This window comes from Balaenoptera ricei, chromosome 16 (genome assembly GCF_028023285.1).
Source record: "Balaenoptera ricei isolate mBalRic1 chromosome 16, mBalRic1.hap2, whole genome shotgun sequence".
In the NCBI taxonomy this organism is placed as follows: domain Eukaryota; kingdom Metazoa; phylum Chordata; class Mammalia; order Artiodactyla; family Balaenopteridae; genus Balaenoptera; species Balaenoptera ricei.
Genome location: NC_082654.1, coordinates 32,629,915 through 32,650,241, shown reverse-complemented (window position 1 = coordinate 32,650,241; position 20,327 = coordinate 32,629,915). Strand labels below are relative to the sequence as shown.

General features: G+C 37.0%; 1 protein-coding gene across 2 annotated transcripts in view; it reads right to left on the bottom strand.

Moving 5' to 3' along the window:
* Window positions 1-20,327, bottom strand: part of TCTN3 (tectonic family member 3) — a 34,225-nt gene that overhangs the window by 5,914 nt on the left and 7,984 nt on the right. The window contains exons 10-13 of one of the 2 annotated variants that reach the window (XM_059899237.1): window positions 19,420-19,527; window positions 18,876-18,970; window positions 18,442-18,595; window positions 14,119-14,256 (exon numbers count right to left, since the gene is read on the bottom strand). In XM_059899237.1, coding sequence (XP_059755220.1) covers window positions 14,119-14,256; window positions 18,442-18,595; window positions 18,876-18,970; window positions 19,420-19,527 — 495 coding nt within the window. The remainder of the gene's footprint in view (window positions 1-14,118; window positions 14,257-18,441; window positions 18,596-18,875; window positions 18,971-19,419; window positions 19,528-20,327) is intronic. The other variant, XM_059899238.1, reaches the window with a different exon arrangement.

The following is a 20,327-nucleotide window of genomic DNA, read 5'->3' as shown; positions in this document are numbered from 1 at the left end:
AAAAAAGGGTGGTGGGGGGGGGGGATGAAAAATACAAGGGTTACTGCAAAAAGTAGGATTACATTTGGTAGTCAACAGGCTATCACCATATAAGATATAAAAGAACTGAATGAAATGCCCAAACTAAAAACTATCCATCATCCTTGACTCATTCTCTCCCTCAACCTCTGCATCCAAGCAATCAAGTCCTATCTGTGATAAATCTCCTGAACTCTGTCTCCTTCCTGCAGCCCTCACATCTGGGCCCAGGCTATTAGCATATCCTGGAAAATTTCTGTAGCAGTGTTCCAAACCTCACCTCGGTATTGCTCCACACCTTCTGTAAGGGTGGATGGCGTCTATCTTGTTTACTGCACTATACCTAGCACCAAGCATGATACTTGGCACAGGGGAGGCACTCAATAAAGATCCTTTTTTGCACAAATGAGTAGAGGTATTTTGGAGATAGGGAACTAATATAAAGTAAGAAGAGATAAATAAATCACAAGGTAGTAAGTATGCCATAGCTAATTTGATAGTCAGCAATTACAGGTTACTTTGACTCATCCTTCCCACCACACTGTAATTAGGATCTCTAAAGGTTGTGGTTCATTCATTCATATACTTATTTAATATTTCAAATGAAATGCTTATTCTTCATATATTAAAAATACTGCCTCCATATTTACGTGGAGGTTTGGAACAAGTGCAGTCTAGTAGATAATCCAATAATTAAAAGGAACTTGAATGCACTTGCCAGGTCACTGGATAATACTGAATGTTATTGACCTATTTTAGAACCTGTGTTTTAGTGCCACATGAAGAAAAAGATTTTAAAGTTAAGTTCAGTGTGTTACACATGAATTCTTAAGTCTAAAGTTTTTTATTTGCATTTTAAAAGTTATGTATAAGCAAAATTAGAGAATTCACTGTTTAGCATGTGTAGCAAGAATACTGAAAAAAACAAAACAAAAAAACAAGCAAACAAAAAAACCCAAAAAACCCTCAAAGTCCAGTCACCGGGACTTCCCTGGTGGCGCAGTGGTTAAGAATCCGCCTGCCAATGCAGGGGACACGGGTTCAATCCCTGGTCTGGGAAGATCCCACATGCTGCGGAGCAACTAAGCCGGTGCGCCACAACTACTGAAGCCCGCACGCCCAGAGCCCATGCTCCTCAACAAAAGAAGCCACTGCAATGAGAAGCCTACACACCACAACGAAGAGTAGCACCCTGCTCGCCGCAACGAGAGAAAGCCCACGCGCAGCAACGAAGACCCAACACAGTCAAAAAAAAAAAAGTCTGGTCATCTCTTTTCTTTTATCAAAACAAAAGGCACAAAGCCAAGTCAGCACAATTTCTTTTACTATGGATCTAGTTCTGTTATGTATGGTTGACAATTTATTTCTACCTTAAGCTATAATATTTTATGATGTTTACCACCAGCAATTCTGTTTTAACACTTTGTGAAGCTTAGGGGATTTATTTGCTTCAGTTCAGTTTACATGCAGCAAAATACTTTGTCCCCAAGTAAGATTTACTGTTTAATAACATGAAAAGTTTAGATTAGATTCTGTTTGGCTTTGGTAATAAGAAGTACACCCTATATGTTACTATATTACATATTTATAATGATAACTTTTAAACCATTATGTGCTAATCCTCTAAGTCAAATCAATACAAATGAAAACTATCACTATTAGAGAAAAAGCTGTGGATACCATCTCTTAGATTTATGTTTTTGTAGCTACATATTTCAGACTATGGACTATGTGCTATTAAGACTAAGGCTGTGATGAACATTCTTGTACAAATCTTGTTTTGGACATATGTTTTAATTTCTTTTGGGTAAATATCCAGGAAAAATTGCTGGGTCATAGAGAAGATGAATTTGTAAGACTAAGTGATTGTACCATTTTTCATTCCCATAAGCGAAGTATGAGAACTCCAGTTGTTCTACATTCTTGCAAGATTTCATGTTATCACAGTCTTTTTGATTTTAGCTATTCTAGTGCATATTCTATTGGATAGTCTAGTGAGTGGTGTCTTATGCTTTTAATTTGCATATCCCTAATGACTAAAGATGTTGAGCACTTTTTCATGTTTATTGGTCATTTATGTAGTATCTGTTCAAATCTTTTGCCAATTACTAGTGGGTTTTTTTTTTGCTCCTTGCATTATTTATTTGTTGGTGTTCTTTGCATATTCTGGATATGATCTTTTATCAGATAATGCATTGAGAAATATGGTCTCCCAAGCTGCAGTCTGGCTTTTCATTTTCATAACGGTATCTTTTGATAAGCAGAGATTTTAAATTTTGATGAAGTCAAATTTATCAAATTTTTAGTTTTACGGTTAATGATTTTTGTTTCTTGTCCAAGAAATCTTTACCTACTTCAAATTTGCAAAGATATTCTATGTTTCTTTTAGAAGCTTTATGACTCTGGATTTCACATATAGGTTTATGATCAAGGCATAAGTATTTTTGTGTATGGAGTTAGTTCATTTTCTCCCCATATGTTTATTCAGTAGTTCCAGTTTTATCCAGTTGTTCCAGCACCAACTGTTTTAAAAAAAGTCCTTTTCCTATTGAATTTTTTGTGGATCTATCTTTAGACTCCCTGTTTTTTCTCATTGGTCTATTTGTTACCAGCATCACACTAAGATTTAGAGTAAACCCTGAAATCAGTAAAGTCCTCCAACTTTGTTCTTTTTCAAAATTGTTTTGCTATTCTAAGTCCTTTGCATTTTCATGTCAATTTTAGAATCAGCTTGTCAATTTCCACAAAAATGCCTACTAGGATTTTTTGGGGTTTGCATCGATTCTATAGATTCATCTGGGGACAGATAATGGATCTGTCTTCTTCTCCATGAACATGGTATATCACTCCATTTATTTAGGTCTCTTGTAATTTCTCTCAGTAATGTTCTATAATGAAGAAGTTTTGCATTCTTTTTGCTAAATTTTTTCCTAAGTATTTTATGTTTTTTCATGCTATTGTAAATGAAACTGAATAAATTCATCTTTAAAGTAACATCTAATTATTATTATTATTTTTAATTTTTGGCCATGCTGTGCTGCTTGCAGGATCTTAGTTCCCTGACTAGGGATCAAACCTGTGCCCTTGGCAGTGAAAGCGTGGAGTCCTAACCACTGGACCACCAGGGAATTCCTGAAAATAACATCTCGTTATTTTTAGATGTTTTCCTAGTGACTTTGAGAAAGTTTAATTATTACAAAAGCAGTAAATTATACTGTAAAAAATTAAAGAATAATGATAAATAAAAAAGATATAAAAACACCATATTTCCAACACCAAGAATACCACTATTAACATTTACATCTTTATCTATACACACAGACATTGATATATGCATTTTTAACTATATGGGATCATACTGTATAGGCTGTTTTATAATCTACTTAAAAAAAATGAATCTCTATTTTTTCATGTTAATTGTATTTCTATCTAAAATATAATCCATATTCAAGTTTCCTCAACTATCCCAAAATATACTTTACAATTGTTTGTCCAAATAAGAATCCAATGCAAAAACATGAACTGCATCTGCTTGTTATATTCATGAGTCTCATTTAATCTCACACAATCAGAAATGGTGGTATCTATTATGATTGTTAGAACTTATAAGTACATTTTTAAGAAGTTAGCTGATGTCTGGTATTAACACTGATTTTAGGAGAACTAGTGATTTAAATACAGTAAAATTAATAATAATTTCTGAAAAATAACAAATGAATTATTTATATATAATACTTTCCAGATAACATATACATTATTTCTCCATATTTTCTTGGGGAAAAACATATATTTGAGGGAAAAATCAATGAAAAAATTTTAATACCCTCACTTATTTTAAAAATGTCAGTGAAGTTATCAAGATTTTCAAATGAGTCAAAGAGAATGCATATGTTAAAGAGTAAATGTTCCTAAACATCATGTGTCAGGGAGAGATCTCAGGTGGTTATACATTTTAACATATGGAACAATGAGCATAACTTTAAAAAGTTCTTTAAAAAAATAAAAAGAGATAATAAGATAATAGAACAACCCAGTGAACTAGGTAAAGTTATATACAGGCTACTAAGAACCACAGAAAGGGGCAGAGAACTTCTATAGTCTAATCATTCATCGAGAGAGAAGCAAATAGTGGTTGACTGATCCTTGAAAAAGAAAGACTTTAGTGACAGAAACTTTACTGACTGTCATAGCACCAAGTCCACTGGCGGTGTTACTGTTGCCCCTTCTCGGAAGAGAGGTCATTTGGTATTCTCCAATACATCAACAGAAACGAGAAACAGAACTGTTTGTTACCAATCCAGCCACTTCCTAGTCCTTTCTTCCATAGCAATTATTTCAAAAAATCTAATTCTGAATTATCCTTATTTTGTTTAGTGTTCTTTATCTTTCCTAGTATACTGCCTGTTTAATTAAGAGATTGTGGCAGAGATTCTTAGCCGGGCTTCAAGAAATCAATAAATCCCTTGAAACTATATAAAGAATGTTGTGTGTCTGTGCATTTTTCTAGTAAGTGAATAGCTTTCAACAGATTCTCAAAAGGATCCATAAAATTAAGAACCACTAAGACAGACTGATAGCTAGATTGGCAGTTTTTCTAGCATATGCTATTTAATTGAGGTATAAACACTGCTAACTTTCATTTACAATATAATGAATAAAAGGCATTTATTAAACAATATATTTAGCTTTGAAGTGTAGTCAGAGATATATTCTCTAAAAGTTTTTCAAATTGCAAATTGTAACCCACTAGTGTCTAGCATTAAAAATAAAACAGAGAAGGATTAACCAAGACAGCGGAGTAGAAGGACGTGCTCTCACTCCCTCTTGCGAGAGCACCAGAATCACAACTGGCTGCTGGACAATCATCGACAGGAAGACACTGGACTTCACCAAGGAGGATACTCCACGTCCAAGGACAGAGGAGAAGCCACAGTGAGACGGTAGGAGGGGCGCAATCAGAGTAAAATCAAATCCCATAACTGCTGGGTGGGTGACTCACAGACTGGCGAACACTTATACCACAGAAGTCCACCCACTGGAGTGAAGGTTCTGAGCCCCACGTCAGGCTTCCCAACCTGGGGGTCCGGCAATGGGAGGAGGAATTCCTAGAGAATCAGACTTTGAAGCCTAGTGGGAATTGATTGCAGGACTTCGACAGGACGGGGGAAACAGAGACCCCACTCTTGGAGGGCACACACAAAGTAGTGTGTGCATCGGGACCCAGGGGAAGGAGCAGTGACCCTGGGGGAGACTGAAACAGACCTACCTGCTGGTGTTGGGGGGTCTCCTGCAGAGGCAGGGGGTGGCTCTGTTTCACCGTGGGGACAAGGACACTGGCAGCAGAGGTTCTGGGAAGTTCTCCTTGGCGTGAGCCCTCCCAGAGTCTGTCATTAGCCCCACCAAAGAGCCCAGGTAGGCTCCAGTGTTGGGTTGCCTCAGGCAAAACAGCCAACAGGGAGGGAACCCAGCCCCACCCATCAACAGTCAAGTGGATTAAAGTTTTCCAGAGCTCTGACTGCCACAGCAACAGTCAGCTCTACCCACCAACAGAGCACCCCATCAAGCCCCGTAGATAGCCTCAACCACCAGCGGGCAGACAGCAGAAGCAAGAAAAACTACAAGCCTGCAGCCTGTGGACCAAAAACCACAGTTACAGAAAGATAGAGAAGATGAAAAGGCAGAGGGCTATGTACCAGATGAAGGAACAAGATAAAACCCCAGAAAAACAACTAAATGAAGTGGAGATAGGCAACCTTCCAGAAAAAGAATTCAGAATAATGATAGTGAAGATGATCCAGGACCTCGGAATAAGAATGGAGGCAAAGATTGAGAAGATGCAAGAAATGATTAACAAAGACCTAGAAGAATTAAAGAACAAACAAACAGAGATGACCAATACAATAACTGAAATGAAAACTACACTAGAAGGAATCAATAGCAGAATAACTGAGGCAGAAGAATGGATAAGTGACCTGGAAGACAGAATGGTAGAATTCACTGCTGCAGAACAGACTAAAGAAAAAAGAATGAAAAGAAATGAAGACAGCCTAAGAGACCTCTGGGACAACATTAAACGCAACAACATTCGCATTATAGGGGTCCCAGAAGGAGAAGAGAGAGAGAAAGGACCAGAGAAAATATTTGAAGAGATTATAGTCGAAAACTTCCCTAACATGGGAAAGGAAATAGCCACCCAAGTCCAGGAAGCGCAGAGAGTCCCATAAAGTATAAACCCAAGGAGAAACACGCCGAGACACATAGTAATCAAAGTGGCAAAAATTAAAGACAAAGAAAAATTATTGAAAGCAGCAAGGGAAAAACGACAAATAACATACAAGGGAACTCCCATAAGGTTAACAGCTGATTTCTCAGCAGAAACTCTACAAGCCAGAAGGGAGTGGCATGATATACTTAAAGTGATGAAAGGGAAGAACCTACAACCAAGATTACTCTACCTGGCAAGGATCTCATTCAGATTCCATGGAGAAATCAAAAGCTTTACAGACTAGCAAAAGCTAAGAGAATTCAGCACCACCAAACCAGCTCTACAACAAATGCTAAAAGACCTTTTCTAAGTGGGAAACACAAGAGAAGAAAAGGACCTACAAAAACAAACCCAAAACAATTGAGAAAATGGTCATAGGAACATACATATCGATAATTACCTTAAACGTGAATGGATTAAATGCTCCAACCAAAAGACACAGGCTTGCTGAACGGATACAAAAACAAGACCCATATATATGCTGTCTACAAGAGACCCACTTTAGACCTAGGGACACATACAGACTGAAAGTGAGGGGATGGAAAAAGATATTCCATGCAAATGGAAATCAAAAGAAAGCTGGAGTAGCTATACTCATATCAGATAAAATAGACTTTAAAATAAAGAATGTTACAAGAGAAAAGGAAGGACACTACATAATGATCAAGGGATCAATCCAAGAAGAAGATATAACAATTATAAATATATATGCACCCAACATAGGAGCACCTCAATACATAAGGCAACTGCTAACAGCCATAAAAGAGGAAATTGACAGTAACACAATAATAGTGGGGGACTTTAACACCTCACTTACACCTATGGACAGATCATCCACAATGAAAATAAATAAGGAAACAGAAGCTTTAAATGACACAATAGACCAGATAGATTTAATTGATATTTATAGGACATTCCATCCAAAAACAGCAGATTACACGTTCTTCTCAAGTGCGCACGGAAGATTCTCCAGGATAGATCACATCTTGGGTCACAAATCAAGCCTCAGTAAATTTAAGAAAATTGAAATCATATCAAGCATCTTTTCTGACCACAATGCTATGAGATTAGAAATGAATTACAGGGAAAAAAACGTAAAAAAGACAAACACATGGAGGCTAAACAATACGTTACTAAATAACCAAGAGATCACTGAAGAAATCAAAGAGGAAATAAAAAAATACCTAGAGACAAATGACAATGAAAACACAACGACGCAAAACCTATGGGATGCAGCAAAAGCGGTTCTAAGAGGGAAGTTTATAACTATACAAGCCTACCTCAAGAAACAAGAAAAATCTCAAGTAAACAATCTAACCTTACACCTAAAGAAACTAGAGAAAGAAGAACAAACAAAACCCAAAGTTAGCAGAAGGAAAGAAATCATAAAGATCAGAGCAGAAATTAATGAAATAGAAACAAAGAAAACAATAGCAAAGATCAATAAAACTAAAAGTTGGTTCTTTGAGAAGATAAACAAAATTGATAAGCCATTAGCCAGACTCATCAAGAAAAAGAGGGAGAGGACTCAAATCAATAAAATCAGAAATGAAAAAGGAGAAGTTACAACAGACACCGCAGAAATACAAAGCATCCTAAGAGACTACTACAAGCAACTTTATGCCAATAAAATGGACAACCTGGAAGAAATGGACAAATTCTTAGAAAGGTATAACCTTCCAAGACTGAATCAGGAAGAAACAGAAAATATGAACAGACCAATCACAAGTAATGAAATTGAAACTGTGATTAAAAATCTTCCAACAAACAAAAGTCCAGGACCAGATGGCTTCACAGGTGAATTCTATCAAACATTTAGAGAAGAGCTAACACCCATCCTTCTCAAACTCTTCCAAAAAATTGCAGAGGAAGGAACACTCCCAAACTCATTCTATGAGGCCACCATCACCCTGATACCAAAACCAGACAAAGACACTACAAAAAAAGAAAATTACAGACCAATATCACTGATGAATATAGATGCAAAAATCCTCAATAAAATACTAGCAAACAGAATCCAACAACACATTAAAAGGATCATACACCATGATCAAGTGGGATTTATCCCAGGGATGCAAGGATTCTTCAATATACGCAAATCAATCAATGTGATACACCATATTAACAAATTGAAGAATAAAAACCATATGATCATCTCAATAGATGCAGAAAAAGCTTTTGACAAAATTCAACATCCATTTATGATAAAAACTCTCCAGAAAGTGGGCATAGAGGGAACCTACCTCAACATAATAAAGGCCATGTACGACAAACCCACAGCAAACATCATTCTCAATGGTGAAAAACTGAAAGCATTTCCTCTAAGATCAGGAACGAGACAAGGATGTCCACTCTCACCACTATTATTCAACATAGTTCTGGAAGTCCTAGCCACGGCAATCAGAGAAGAAAAAGAAATAAAAGGAATACAAATTGGAAAAGAAGAAGTAAAATTGTCACTGTTTGCAGATGACATGATACTATACATAGAGAATCCTAAAACTGCCACCAGAAAACTGCTAGAGCTAATTAATGAATATGGTAAAGTTGCAGGATACAAAATTAATGCACAGAAATCTCTTGCATTCCTATACACTAATGAGGAAAAATCTGAAAGAGAAATTATGGAAACACTTCCATCTACCATTGCAACAAAAAGAATAAAATACCTAGGAATAAACCTACCTAGGGAGACAAAAGACCTGTATGCAGAAAACTATAAGACACTGATGAAAGAAATCAAAGATGATACCAACAGATGGAGAGATATACCATGTTCTTGGATTGGAAGAATCAATATTGTGAAAATGACTATACTACCCAAAGCAATCTACAGATTCAATGCAATCCTTAACAAATTACCAATGGCATTTTTTATGGAGCTAGAACAAATCATCTTAAAATTTGTATGGAGACACAAAAGACCCCAAATAGCCAAAGCAGTCGTGAGGGAGAAAAATGGAGCTGGAGGAATCAGACTCCCTGACTTCAGACTATACTACAAAGCTGCAGTAATCAAGACAATATGGTACTGACACAAAAACAGAAACATAGATCAATGGAACAAGATAGAAAGCCCAGAGATAAACCCACGCACCTATGGTCAACTAATCTATGACAAAGGAGGCAAAGATATACAATGGAGAAAAGAGAGTCTCTTCAATAAGTGGTGCTGGGAAAACTGGACAGCTACATGTAAAAGAATGAAATTAGAATACTCCCTAACACCATACACAAAAATAAACTCAAAATGGATTAGAGACCTAAATGTAAGACTGGACACTATAAAACTCTTAGAGGAAAACATAGGAAGAACACTCTTTGACATAAATCACAGCAAGATCTTTTTTGATCCACCTCCTAGAGTAATGGAAATAAAAACAAAAATAAACAAATGGGACCTAATGAAACTTCAAAGCTTTTGCACAGCAAAGGAAACCAGAAACAAGACGAAAAGACAACCCTCAGAATGGGAGAAAATATTTGCAAACGAATCAACGGACAAAGGATTAATCTCCAAAATATATAAACAGCTCATGCAGCTCAATATTAAAGAAACAAACACCCCAATCCAAAAATGGGCAGAAGACCTAAATAGACATTTCTCCAAAGAAGACATACAGACGGCCACGAAGCACATGAAAAGCTGCTCAACATCACTAATTATTACAGAAATGCAAATCAAAACTACAATGAGGTATCACCTCACACCAGTTAGAATGGGCATCATCAGAAAATCTACAAACAACAAATGCTGGAGAGGGTGTGGAGAAAAGGGAACCCTCTTGCACTGTTGGTGGGAATGTAAATTGATACAGCCACTATGGAGAACAATATGGAGGTTCCTTAAAAAACTAAAAATAGAATTACCATATGACCCAGCAATCCAACTACTGGGCATATACCCAGAGAAAACCGTAATTCAAAAAGACACATGCACTCCAATGTTCACTGAAGCACTATTTACAATAGCCAGGTCATGGAAGCAACCTAAATGCCCATCGACAGACGAATGGATAAAGAAGTTGTGGTACATATATACAATGGAATATTACTCAGCCATAAAAAGGAACGAAATTGAGTCATTTGTTGAGACGTGGATGGATCTAGAGACTGTCATACAGAGTGAAGTAAGTCAGAAAGAGAAAAACAAATATCGTATATTAACGCATGTATGTGAAACCTAGAAAAATGGTACAGATGAACCGGTTTGCAGGGCAGAAGTTGAGACACAGATGTAGAGAATGGACATATGGACACCAAGGGGGGAAAACTGCGGTGAGCTGGGGATGGTGGTGTGCTGAATTGGGCGATTGGGATTGACATGTATACACTGATGTGTATAAAACTGATGCCTAATAAGAACATGCAGTATAAAAAAAACCAAACAAACAAAACAACTAATACTAAAGTTTCATTGGGTTATTTGTATGGAAATATGTTAATATAAATGTTTCAGACATTACATGAAATTTCTAAAAATCTTATATGTTCTGGTATAATGTTATAAGTCACAATCCTAGTTATTACTTTAAAATGTATATCGCAGAAATAACTAATTTTCTTGTCAACTGCATTATTATGAACTTTCATCAAATCTTTAACTGTGGTCATTTTTAAGTCTTTTGTCATTTACAGACAGTTCTGGGTGTACTCTGATGCTTTTGCAAATATGTTCCTATAAAAGGGTTTCATCTTCAAGAAATTCATGGAAAAGACTCTGACAAGTACAGGTTTCTGGTAACTGACTGTACTGCTGAACTGAATGAATAAGCATTTTCAGAACTCTAATGAAAAACTGATGAACTCATAAAAGTGCTAACAAAAGATCAAGATGAAAAAAAAAATTAATTACATGGGACTGAGTGAACTGATGATGATGAGTGTAATTTTTGTCACTTTCTGTCTGAATTAAAAAAAAAAAAAATCCCACAAGGACTCAGAGGCAAAGAACATACAAATCAATTTTCACTGCAAAGTAAAGGAGCTGTTACAGTGGAGGATTACTGGACTGAATGTCAATATTATGACATAGTATGAGTGTGTTTCATGTTTGGTAATTGCAATCATTGTTGTTTTTGTTGTGGTCATCCATTTACAATGCTTGGTGTCAGTCTATTTATCTCTTGTAAAAATAAAATACAGTGTGTGTGTGTGTGTGTGTGTAAAAAAAAAATAAAAAAAAAATAAAACAATAAATTACAATAGAACAGACTATGACAGAGTGTACTGCATAAAGATAACATTTCATAAAAATCTTATTTCAGTTTTATATATATATGTGTTATAAGCTGGGTTGTGATGTAAAATATATTTCTTACCATGTATGATAGCCAACAAAGGTTGAAAAACACTGCTCTAATTCCTGCTTATCTCTTTTGTGTTTTGCTTTAAACCTATTTGATATGCTATTTATATGGAAATTCAGAACCAAAAAAGGTATGATAATAAAATAATAATGATGATATGATGAGCGATATTTACTGAGTACTCACTATGTGCCAGGAAATGTGTTAAATGTTTTATTTTATGATCTCATTTAATCTGCACAACCTAATGAAGTATTATTATTAACCTCCATCTTATAGATGAGAGTAATTAGATTTAGAGAAATAAAATAACATGATTTGGGCCTACGTCTGTCTGACTCAATACCTGGGATCTTAATTACCACCCTCAACTTCAGGCAACAGGTCTCCTAGATAATCCAAAAAGCTTGATGATCCACTTAAATATAGAAATGAATATTATAATTCTAGAAAGGTTCAGAGCCTTGATCCTGTGATGTTACACTGTTCTTTTAGCTCACTTATTATTTTGGTTTTATTGATTCAAAATATTCTTTATAACTAGTTGTTTCTTCCTTGAGATATATTTTCTTTTTTAAATTAAAAGAAAGTTTATATTCAGACAGAAGACATGATGTATTTTATTAAGCCCCAAACTTAAAGATCCCTTTAAAGGACCAATTAGTACAAAAACATAAGCAGCAGAGTACCATGTAAATAAATCCTATTTACTTCATGGGTTTGTTGTGAGAATTCAATACTAAAAACACATAAAAAATATTACCAGTGCCTGTTACATAGTAAATGTTCAATAAATGTTTTGCTATTATTATTATCATACAAGAAGACAGGGAAGTCTACACAGTGTTTTGCTTAAATTCTTCCCTATTTTGTAGTTTGTTGTTGGGAACGTTCCAAAAATTTTGCTGCTTCACTTTTTATAGTGAGAGGAATTTCAAGTGTTTCTAAAGCTACATTTATACCATGAAAAGTCATTCAGACAGTTCAGTTCAAAATTCAACCGACCTTCATTTCAAGGTGCAAAAACACAAATGCCTACCAGCCTAAGCAAATAACCTGAATGAGAGAAGTGGGATGGCTAAGGGTGGGTAGGTATAGGCTGTGTGAATGGGGTACTCTATTAGTTGAAATCACCATTCAGCGGCAGGAGAGTTTATGCCATGCAGGAGTGTAGGATATTTACCACCAGATTTTCAAGAGAAGTCAGAGATCTGGATGTGAAGGTAAAATTTCTTGATTTTTAAAGGTTGACACAAATTTAAAAAACAAAACACTTTGTAGAGGGGGCAGACTAACCTGAAAAGCTAACCTCTACTAAATACTAGAAAAATATAATGATTAAAAATATCTAGACAAGAAAGAGGTACTGGGTAGCTTCAATGCCTAAGAGAGCCAGAGATTCAGGAAGATAAAAACAGTCCTGTAGGTATCCTCCCAAACTACACAGGTATTCATAAATAAAGATACAGTTCATAAAAATAAAACAATAGATTCAGTGCAGTATCTGTAACAGATTAAATGAGTCTTACAGAGAGTTCTATTTTATTCAGTAAACCAACACAGGGAGAATGGAATGTTCTCATTAACACAGTTTCCAGCAACCTGAGTTTTAACACATTTACAGGCATGGAGAGCTAAGGTGGTCAACTCTGTGGTGAGGGAGGAGCTAAAGGTATTTTACTTCTGACTTAAATGTAGTCTCTAGTTTCTTTTCTGGGAGGTAAATGCAATGACTTACAGGTAATAATTTCAATTAGTTTTAATTTCCATTAAAAGTTAATAAGTTCATACATGAATCAGTTCACCAGGACCTAATGATTTCTGTTTTTGAACTTCTAAAGCTAAGTGTTATGTTCTAAAACCAAGACAGATGCTAAAGCTGTCTTAAGGCACATCATAAACAATGGGTATGTGTTTACTACATATTAAAATTATTTATTTTAGGGAATTTCCTGGCGGTCCAGTGTTTAGGATCCTGCACTTCCACTGCAGGGGGTATAGGTTCGATCCCTGGTCTGGGAACTAAGATCCCACAAGCCGCATGGTGCGGCCAAAAAAAAAACATTTATTTTAATGGAGTGCAATCAACCAAGAATTGATGACTACAAACTAGCCACAGTAGTAACTTTAACAGCAACCAACAGGCCCAGAGACTGTAATTAGCATGTGACTGTCACACTGAATACAGTTATGGAAAATCTTTTCTGTGGTTGAATCAACCAGTGTAGTAATACTGGTATGATTAAGTTAAAAGAACTAACCTATTACCATAGTCATGCAATTAAAAAAAAAAAAAAACAGAAAAAAAGGGATATAGATTGTATTCACCATAAAAACATGTTAAATTTCAGTAACCAGGCAGGGAGGATTGACTTGAATGTTAATTGTGTCAGCTCATTCTAACCAAACACTGGCTGGTAGCATAAATTGGCTCTCAGAAGTTAAAAAATTATCTGGTCATCAAACGGCTGATAAGACAATCAAGGCTTTGCAAGGCTTGGTGGTCCTTTATGAGCCAAGACTTACCTGTATGGGCTGACAGTGGTATAGGAATCGGGCTCCTGACACATGAGCCTGTGGGTTGGACTGGAGGCCTACATATGCCCATAATATCTGGATCTCCAAGGAAACTGGTATGACACAGCAGGAAGTACAATGCATAGCCTGCAGAAGGGAAAAGAAGCATTTGCTTCAATTGCTGATGGTTGCCCATAGTTATCTACCATGAATTAAGTAGCCACTGTTGCTTAAACATTACACAATAACAGAGAAGGCAATGTGGCTTAGAGAAAGGACACAGAAGTTCGTAATAGGCCATATTACTGTCCATGAGCTTAAAAAATTAATATTCTAAAATGGAAATACTAATGTAGAGATTAATAAAACATGAGCCCATGTAGAATGGTTATAAGAAGTGCTCAGTGAGTGGTGCAGTCAGTACTGTGGAATGCCAGAAGAAGAAACAGCCTTTCTGGTTGAGGATGGTTTTGTGGAACTGCGATGAGTAATATGTGACTGGAAGAAATAGTGTTTAAAGGAAAATTTACGTAGAGAGATGGCATATAAAATGGTACGCAACTAGAACAGCACATGATGCCATTGAGAGACAGTTGCTGATTAATTAGAACAGTTACTGAGTGTCTCCTATGTGCCAGACATGTGTGAGGCACTGGCCTTGAGCAGGTCACTTGACTGAAGCAAAGGATTTGAACACAGGAACAGTGAAAAGATTAAGGAAGGACATTTCAGGGTTAGATTATGAAGTCCAACCAAGCAGTGTGACCCCCAGGAGGATTAATTCCAAGATGCAGGAAGCACTGATGGAAGTGAGGACATAAATCAGGAGGTTACTATAACTTAGCAGATACAAACTATCCTCAAATATGCCTGTGCTTTTCTAAGTTCATACTTTTTATAGTAAGGCTCAGACACAGGCAATAACATGTCTAAACTAGGACTAGGGGAAGACAGACTATGTTTATGTTCAATTTGTTAAGGAACTGTCAAACTCTTTTCCAAATTGGCTCCACCATTTTGCAGTCCCACCAACAATGTCTGAGGGTTCCAATTTCTCCACATTCCTGCCAACACTTGTTATTGTCCATTTTTAAAATTATAGCCATCCCAGTGGGTATGAAGTGGCATCTCCTTGGGGTTTTGCATTTCCTTAGTGGCTAATGATGTTGAACACCTTTTCATGTGTTTGTTCCAAATATTTTAAAACACTTTTCCTTTCATTTATTCTATCTACATTAGGAAAAATTTTCCATGTTATCAAATATCCTTCAAAAATGTGATTTAAAAATATAAATAGTAGGTTTAAGAATAATAAAGAGGGGCTTCCCTGGCGGCGCAGTGGTTGAGAATCTGCCTGCCGGGCTTCCCTGGTGGCGCAGTGGTTGAGAATCTGCCTGCCAATGCAGGGGACACGGGTTCGAGCCCTGGTCTGGGAAGATCCCACATGCTGTGGAGCAACTAGGCCCATGAGCCACAACTACTGAGCCTGCGCGTCTGGAGCCTGTGCTCCGCAACAAGAGAGGCCCACGACAGTGAGAGGCCCGCGCACCGCGATGAAGAGTGGCCCCCGCTTGCCGCAGCTAGAGAAAGCCCTTGCACAGAAACGAAGACCCAACACAGCCAAAAATAAATAAATAAATAAATAAATTTATAAAAAAAAAAAAAAAAAAAAAAAAAAAGAGAATCTGCCTGCCAATGCAGGGGACATGGGTTCAAGCCCTGGTCTGGGAAGATCCCACATGCCGCAGAGCAACTGGGCCCGTGAGCCACAATTACTGAGCCTGCACGTCTGGAGCCTGTGCTCCGCAGCAAGAGAGGCCGCGATAGTGAGAGGCCCGCGCACCACGATGAAGAGTGGCCCCCGCTCGCCACAACTAGAGAAAGCCCTCGCACAGAAACGAAGACCCAACACAGCCATAAATAAATAAATAAATAATTAAATAAATAAATAAATTAAAAAAATAAACAAAACAAAAAAAAGAATAATAAAGAGTAGTTCCACTATAATCTCAATCCTTGTCACTAACCTTTTCTGTACTCAGCCACGTATTACCCAAAACCACGCTCCCTCAGTAAGGCTGTATGAAGTTTAAGAGAACTCAGTTTGACTGCAGTTCCCCAAAGGCTGGATCAAGTACATGTAGCTACTTATCTCCCAAGTCTCATTAAAGGAAAGAAGTATACAAGGAATCAAGTCATAATAGTGCTGAGAAAGGGAAAGGGGGTACTTTAAAAATAATCTCTAAGGGGAAAGGCCTTTCAAAGTCTGAACTAAAATGTGAAAGTTGAAAAAAAAACAAAAAGAAGATTGATAAATCTCACAATATGAAAATCAATTTCTGCATGGCATGAAAGCCATAAACAAAGTCAAAAGACAAATGACAAACTGGGAAAAGAATATCTACAAATCATACAACAGAAAAGAGCCAATTTCTCAAATACAAAGATTTTCTACAAGTTATAAGACAAGTAATTCAATAAAAATGGGCGAGAGATATAAATAGATCATAGTGAAGAAAACATGAATTGTTCAACTATATGTCAAGATACTCAACCTTACTCATAGTAAGAGAAAAATAAAACTACAATGGGATGCTATTTTTCACTTATCAGATGAGCAAAAATTAAAAGTTTGATAACCCAGTGTTGAGGAGAGTATGGGGTAACAAGCCATCTCATAGATGGATAGTGGGACTGTAAATTGGTACAACCTGATGGGAAATAAATTGGCAATATTTATTAAAAATGTAAATGTATATACCTTTTTATCTAGCAATTCTACTTCTAGGATTTATCATATAGGTTTATTTTCACACGTATGAAATGGTGCCTGAACCAGGTTATAAAATGCTACACTGTATGTAACAGCAAAAGGCTGAAAACAACCTGAATGTTCACCAATAAAACTGGCTAAATAAATTATTTATGGTTCATCCATATAATGAAATAGTATGCAACTATACCATGCAAAGAATGAGGAAGCTTATTATATAATGATATGGAATAAACTCTGAAGGTCAAGTGAAAAAAGCAAAGTGCAGAGCTGTGTTTATGATATTATATCATTTGGATTAAAAAAAAGAATATGAGTATTTACTTGTGTGAGCATGCAATATCTCTAGAAGGAAAGAAACTAGTAACTCCGTTTGCCTCTGTGGAAAGGAAAAGTTGTCTGAGAGAGAGTTTTATTTTGTACTTTTGGAATTTTGAGCCAAGTGTATGTATTATTTATACAGAAAAATAAACAATTAAAAAGTTTAAGTGAAAGGAAATAAAATTAAAGGTACAGTTGATTAAAGCCAGGAGGTAGGGGGTAGGCAAAAGAGGAAGAAGAAAGATTTCTTTATTTTACTTAGACACACACAGATTTCCCTATTTTACTTAGACTGGAATCAAGAGGTACACCTGCTGAGCACTGATGTAGTGGCCACCAGAAAAAGTAAAAACAGAAACAGCTAAATGAGATTTCTTCAGGGGCAGTGGGTACTGAGGTTTTTACTTTTCATTAACACTATTCTACATGGTTTGAATTTTTACTGTGTTAATGTATTTTTACTAAACGTAAATGTAAAAATGTAAATTTTTATAACACAAAGAACACAATTTCAACCTCAGAGAAAGAATTTGTGGGCTTCCCTGGTGGCGCAGTGGTTAAGAATCCGCCTGCCAATGCGGAGGACACGGGTTCGAGCCCTGGTCCGGGAAGATCCCACATGCCGCGGAGCAACTAAGCCCGTGCGCCACAACTACTGGGCCTGCGCTCTAGAGCCCGCGAGCCACAACTACTGAGCCCGCGAGCCACAACTACTGAAGCCTGCACGCCTAGAGCCCGTGCTCCGCAACAAGCCACCGCAATGAGAAGCACGTGCACCGCAACAAAAAGTAGCCCCCGCTCAACGCAACTAGAGAAAGCCCGCGCGCAGCAACGAAGATCCAACGCAGCCAAAAATAAATAAATAAATAAATTTATTAAAAAAAAAAAAAAAAGAATCTGTGCTGACCAAATATTCAAGAATGTAAGAGAACATCTGAAATATATATGAAATATATTTAGTTTATTTTTCTATTATGAGTAAGGTTGATTTTGAACCAGAGGCCAATCTCTAGACTTCCTACCTTCAAATTTTTCTCTAAGTGAGGAAAGTTATGTATAAACCTAACCTGAAATAATGACTTCAAACGGGCATGATTTCTTATATTCTTTCTTTTATGACAACCGCATTATCTTTCTTCTATGACAACCAAATCAACTATGGAAACAGGGCTGGTTTTAATCTTAATAAACAAAAGAGGAAAGTGAGCTTTGGCCAGAATGTGTATTTCTCTCCTTACTGAAACACTGCAGTTCCTGCTGAGGATTCTGGCCCACTCTCCCTTCCGGGCTGGGTCAGCATTACCAAAGATGGCAACGTGCTCTGGTCTGGGACTTCCATGAAGAGTCTGATAAATCTCCTGCTGCAAGTGGCTGCAGTCCACCCTTTTCAGCCTGAAATGAAACACCACGGAGGCTGGAGTCCAATGCTAACATAATAATGTAATTCATCCAAACATTAGAAATGATATCTTAAAATAAACTGAAGGAAATAATCCTTAGCAGATATAAAGGACTGGCAAAAAAAACTCTTAGTAATATTAATATTATTTAAACATTACTCCTAGCTAGCATTCTCTGAACTCTGATTTCAAAATATAAAAGTTGCCACATCAACATATTCCCTACAGGCAGAGACAAATCTGTTGGAAATGATGTGGAAGCAGAGAATTACCTGAGCTTGCATCCAGATATTGCATTCACTCCAAATTGTACTTCGTGTCTCTTAATAGAGCAAGTTCCATCACCCTTGCTCTGTAAGAGGGTCATCTGAGGTGGAAGGCAATGGTCAAGGAGATCATAAAAGAAAAAAAAGTAGGCAGATTGGAAAATTTATGCTTCTTATTATTTCCTTAACGCTTTTTATACTTTATTAATATCATATTATTCAAGTCACAATTCTTTTTCCTCTGGCAATGAAAACATAAAGAAACAATTATTGTTTTTCCAAAAATGGATGACCACACACCAGCATATAAATATTTCGTTAAAACTAACAAAATTCAGTCAGGATCCTCACCTTTGGCTAGGCTAATGTAAGTTCTAAAGCCTTTGGTAGCATCAACATTTGAGACCATAATGTATTAATGGTTTAGTAAAGCAAGTCCGCAATACCTAAAAAATGGGGGAACCTCAGAATTGGAAAATCCAAAAGATCAGTAGTTAAAGTTTTTCTCATTAGGCTGCAATAGGCCACCCAGAGACCCAAAGAAGGATACTGAGTGTCTTCTATCACCGGTTAGAGCCAGGAGTGGCTTCTCAGCAATATAGCCAGGATTCCCACTTCTAAAACCAGTAAGCGAAGCAGCTGTGCTCTGTTGAAAAGCCTGCAGAAAGAGTGAAGGAAAAGTCAATATGGAGAAAAGCATGCTCTCCCACCTTCCAGTGTGGCTTCATACCCTTCCTTAAGGCAATGCTGTAGGTTAGCTGCACTGAACAATCTGGCTTCCTTCCACAGTGCAGCATTTTGCAGAAATTGATACTTCAGCATCTGTTACTGTTTTTTATTCACTAAAATAAATCCTGAGGATCTGAACGTTGATGTTCACTACATGCTACTTCTACCAAGGATTACAACTAAAGATCTATCAACAATCTATCAATCCTGTTTTTCAAAATTACTATTAATTTAGAGCTATATTCAGTGTGGCTAAAACCAGAGGAGTTTATTTTTTTAATTTTTTAATTATTTATTTATTTATGGCTGTGTTGGGTCTTCGTTTCTGTGCGAGGGCTTTCTCCAGTTGCAGCAAGTGGGGGCCACTCTTCATCGCCGTGCGCGGGCCTCTCACTATCGTGGCCTCGCTTGTTGTGGAGCACAGGCTCCAGACGCGCAGGCTCAGTAGTTGTGGCTCAAGGGCCTAGTTGCTCCGTGGCATGTGGGATCTTCCCAGACCAGGGCTCGATCCTGTGTCCCCTGCATCGGCAGGCAGATTCTCAACCACTGCGCCACCAGGGAAGCCCCAACCAGAGGAGTTTAAATGTAATTTAGAAATATATTTTAATTAACTATAGATGTTCCACAGATGAACTCTGAGAGACATGGGATTTGCTTGATCACTTGAGGGTAGAGTTGAGAAGAAACTGGACTCTGCTGGGTTCAAAAAGAAAGAAAGTGAAGAAAGCC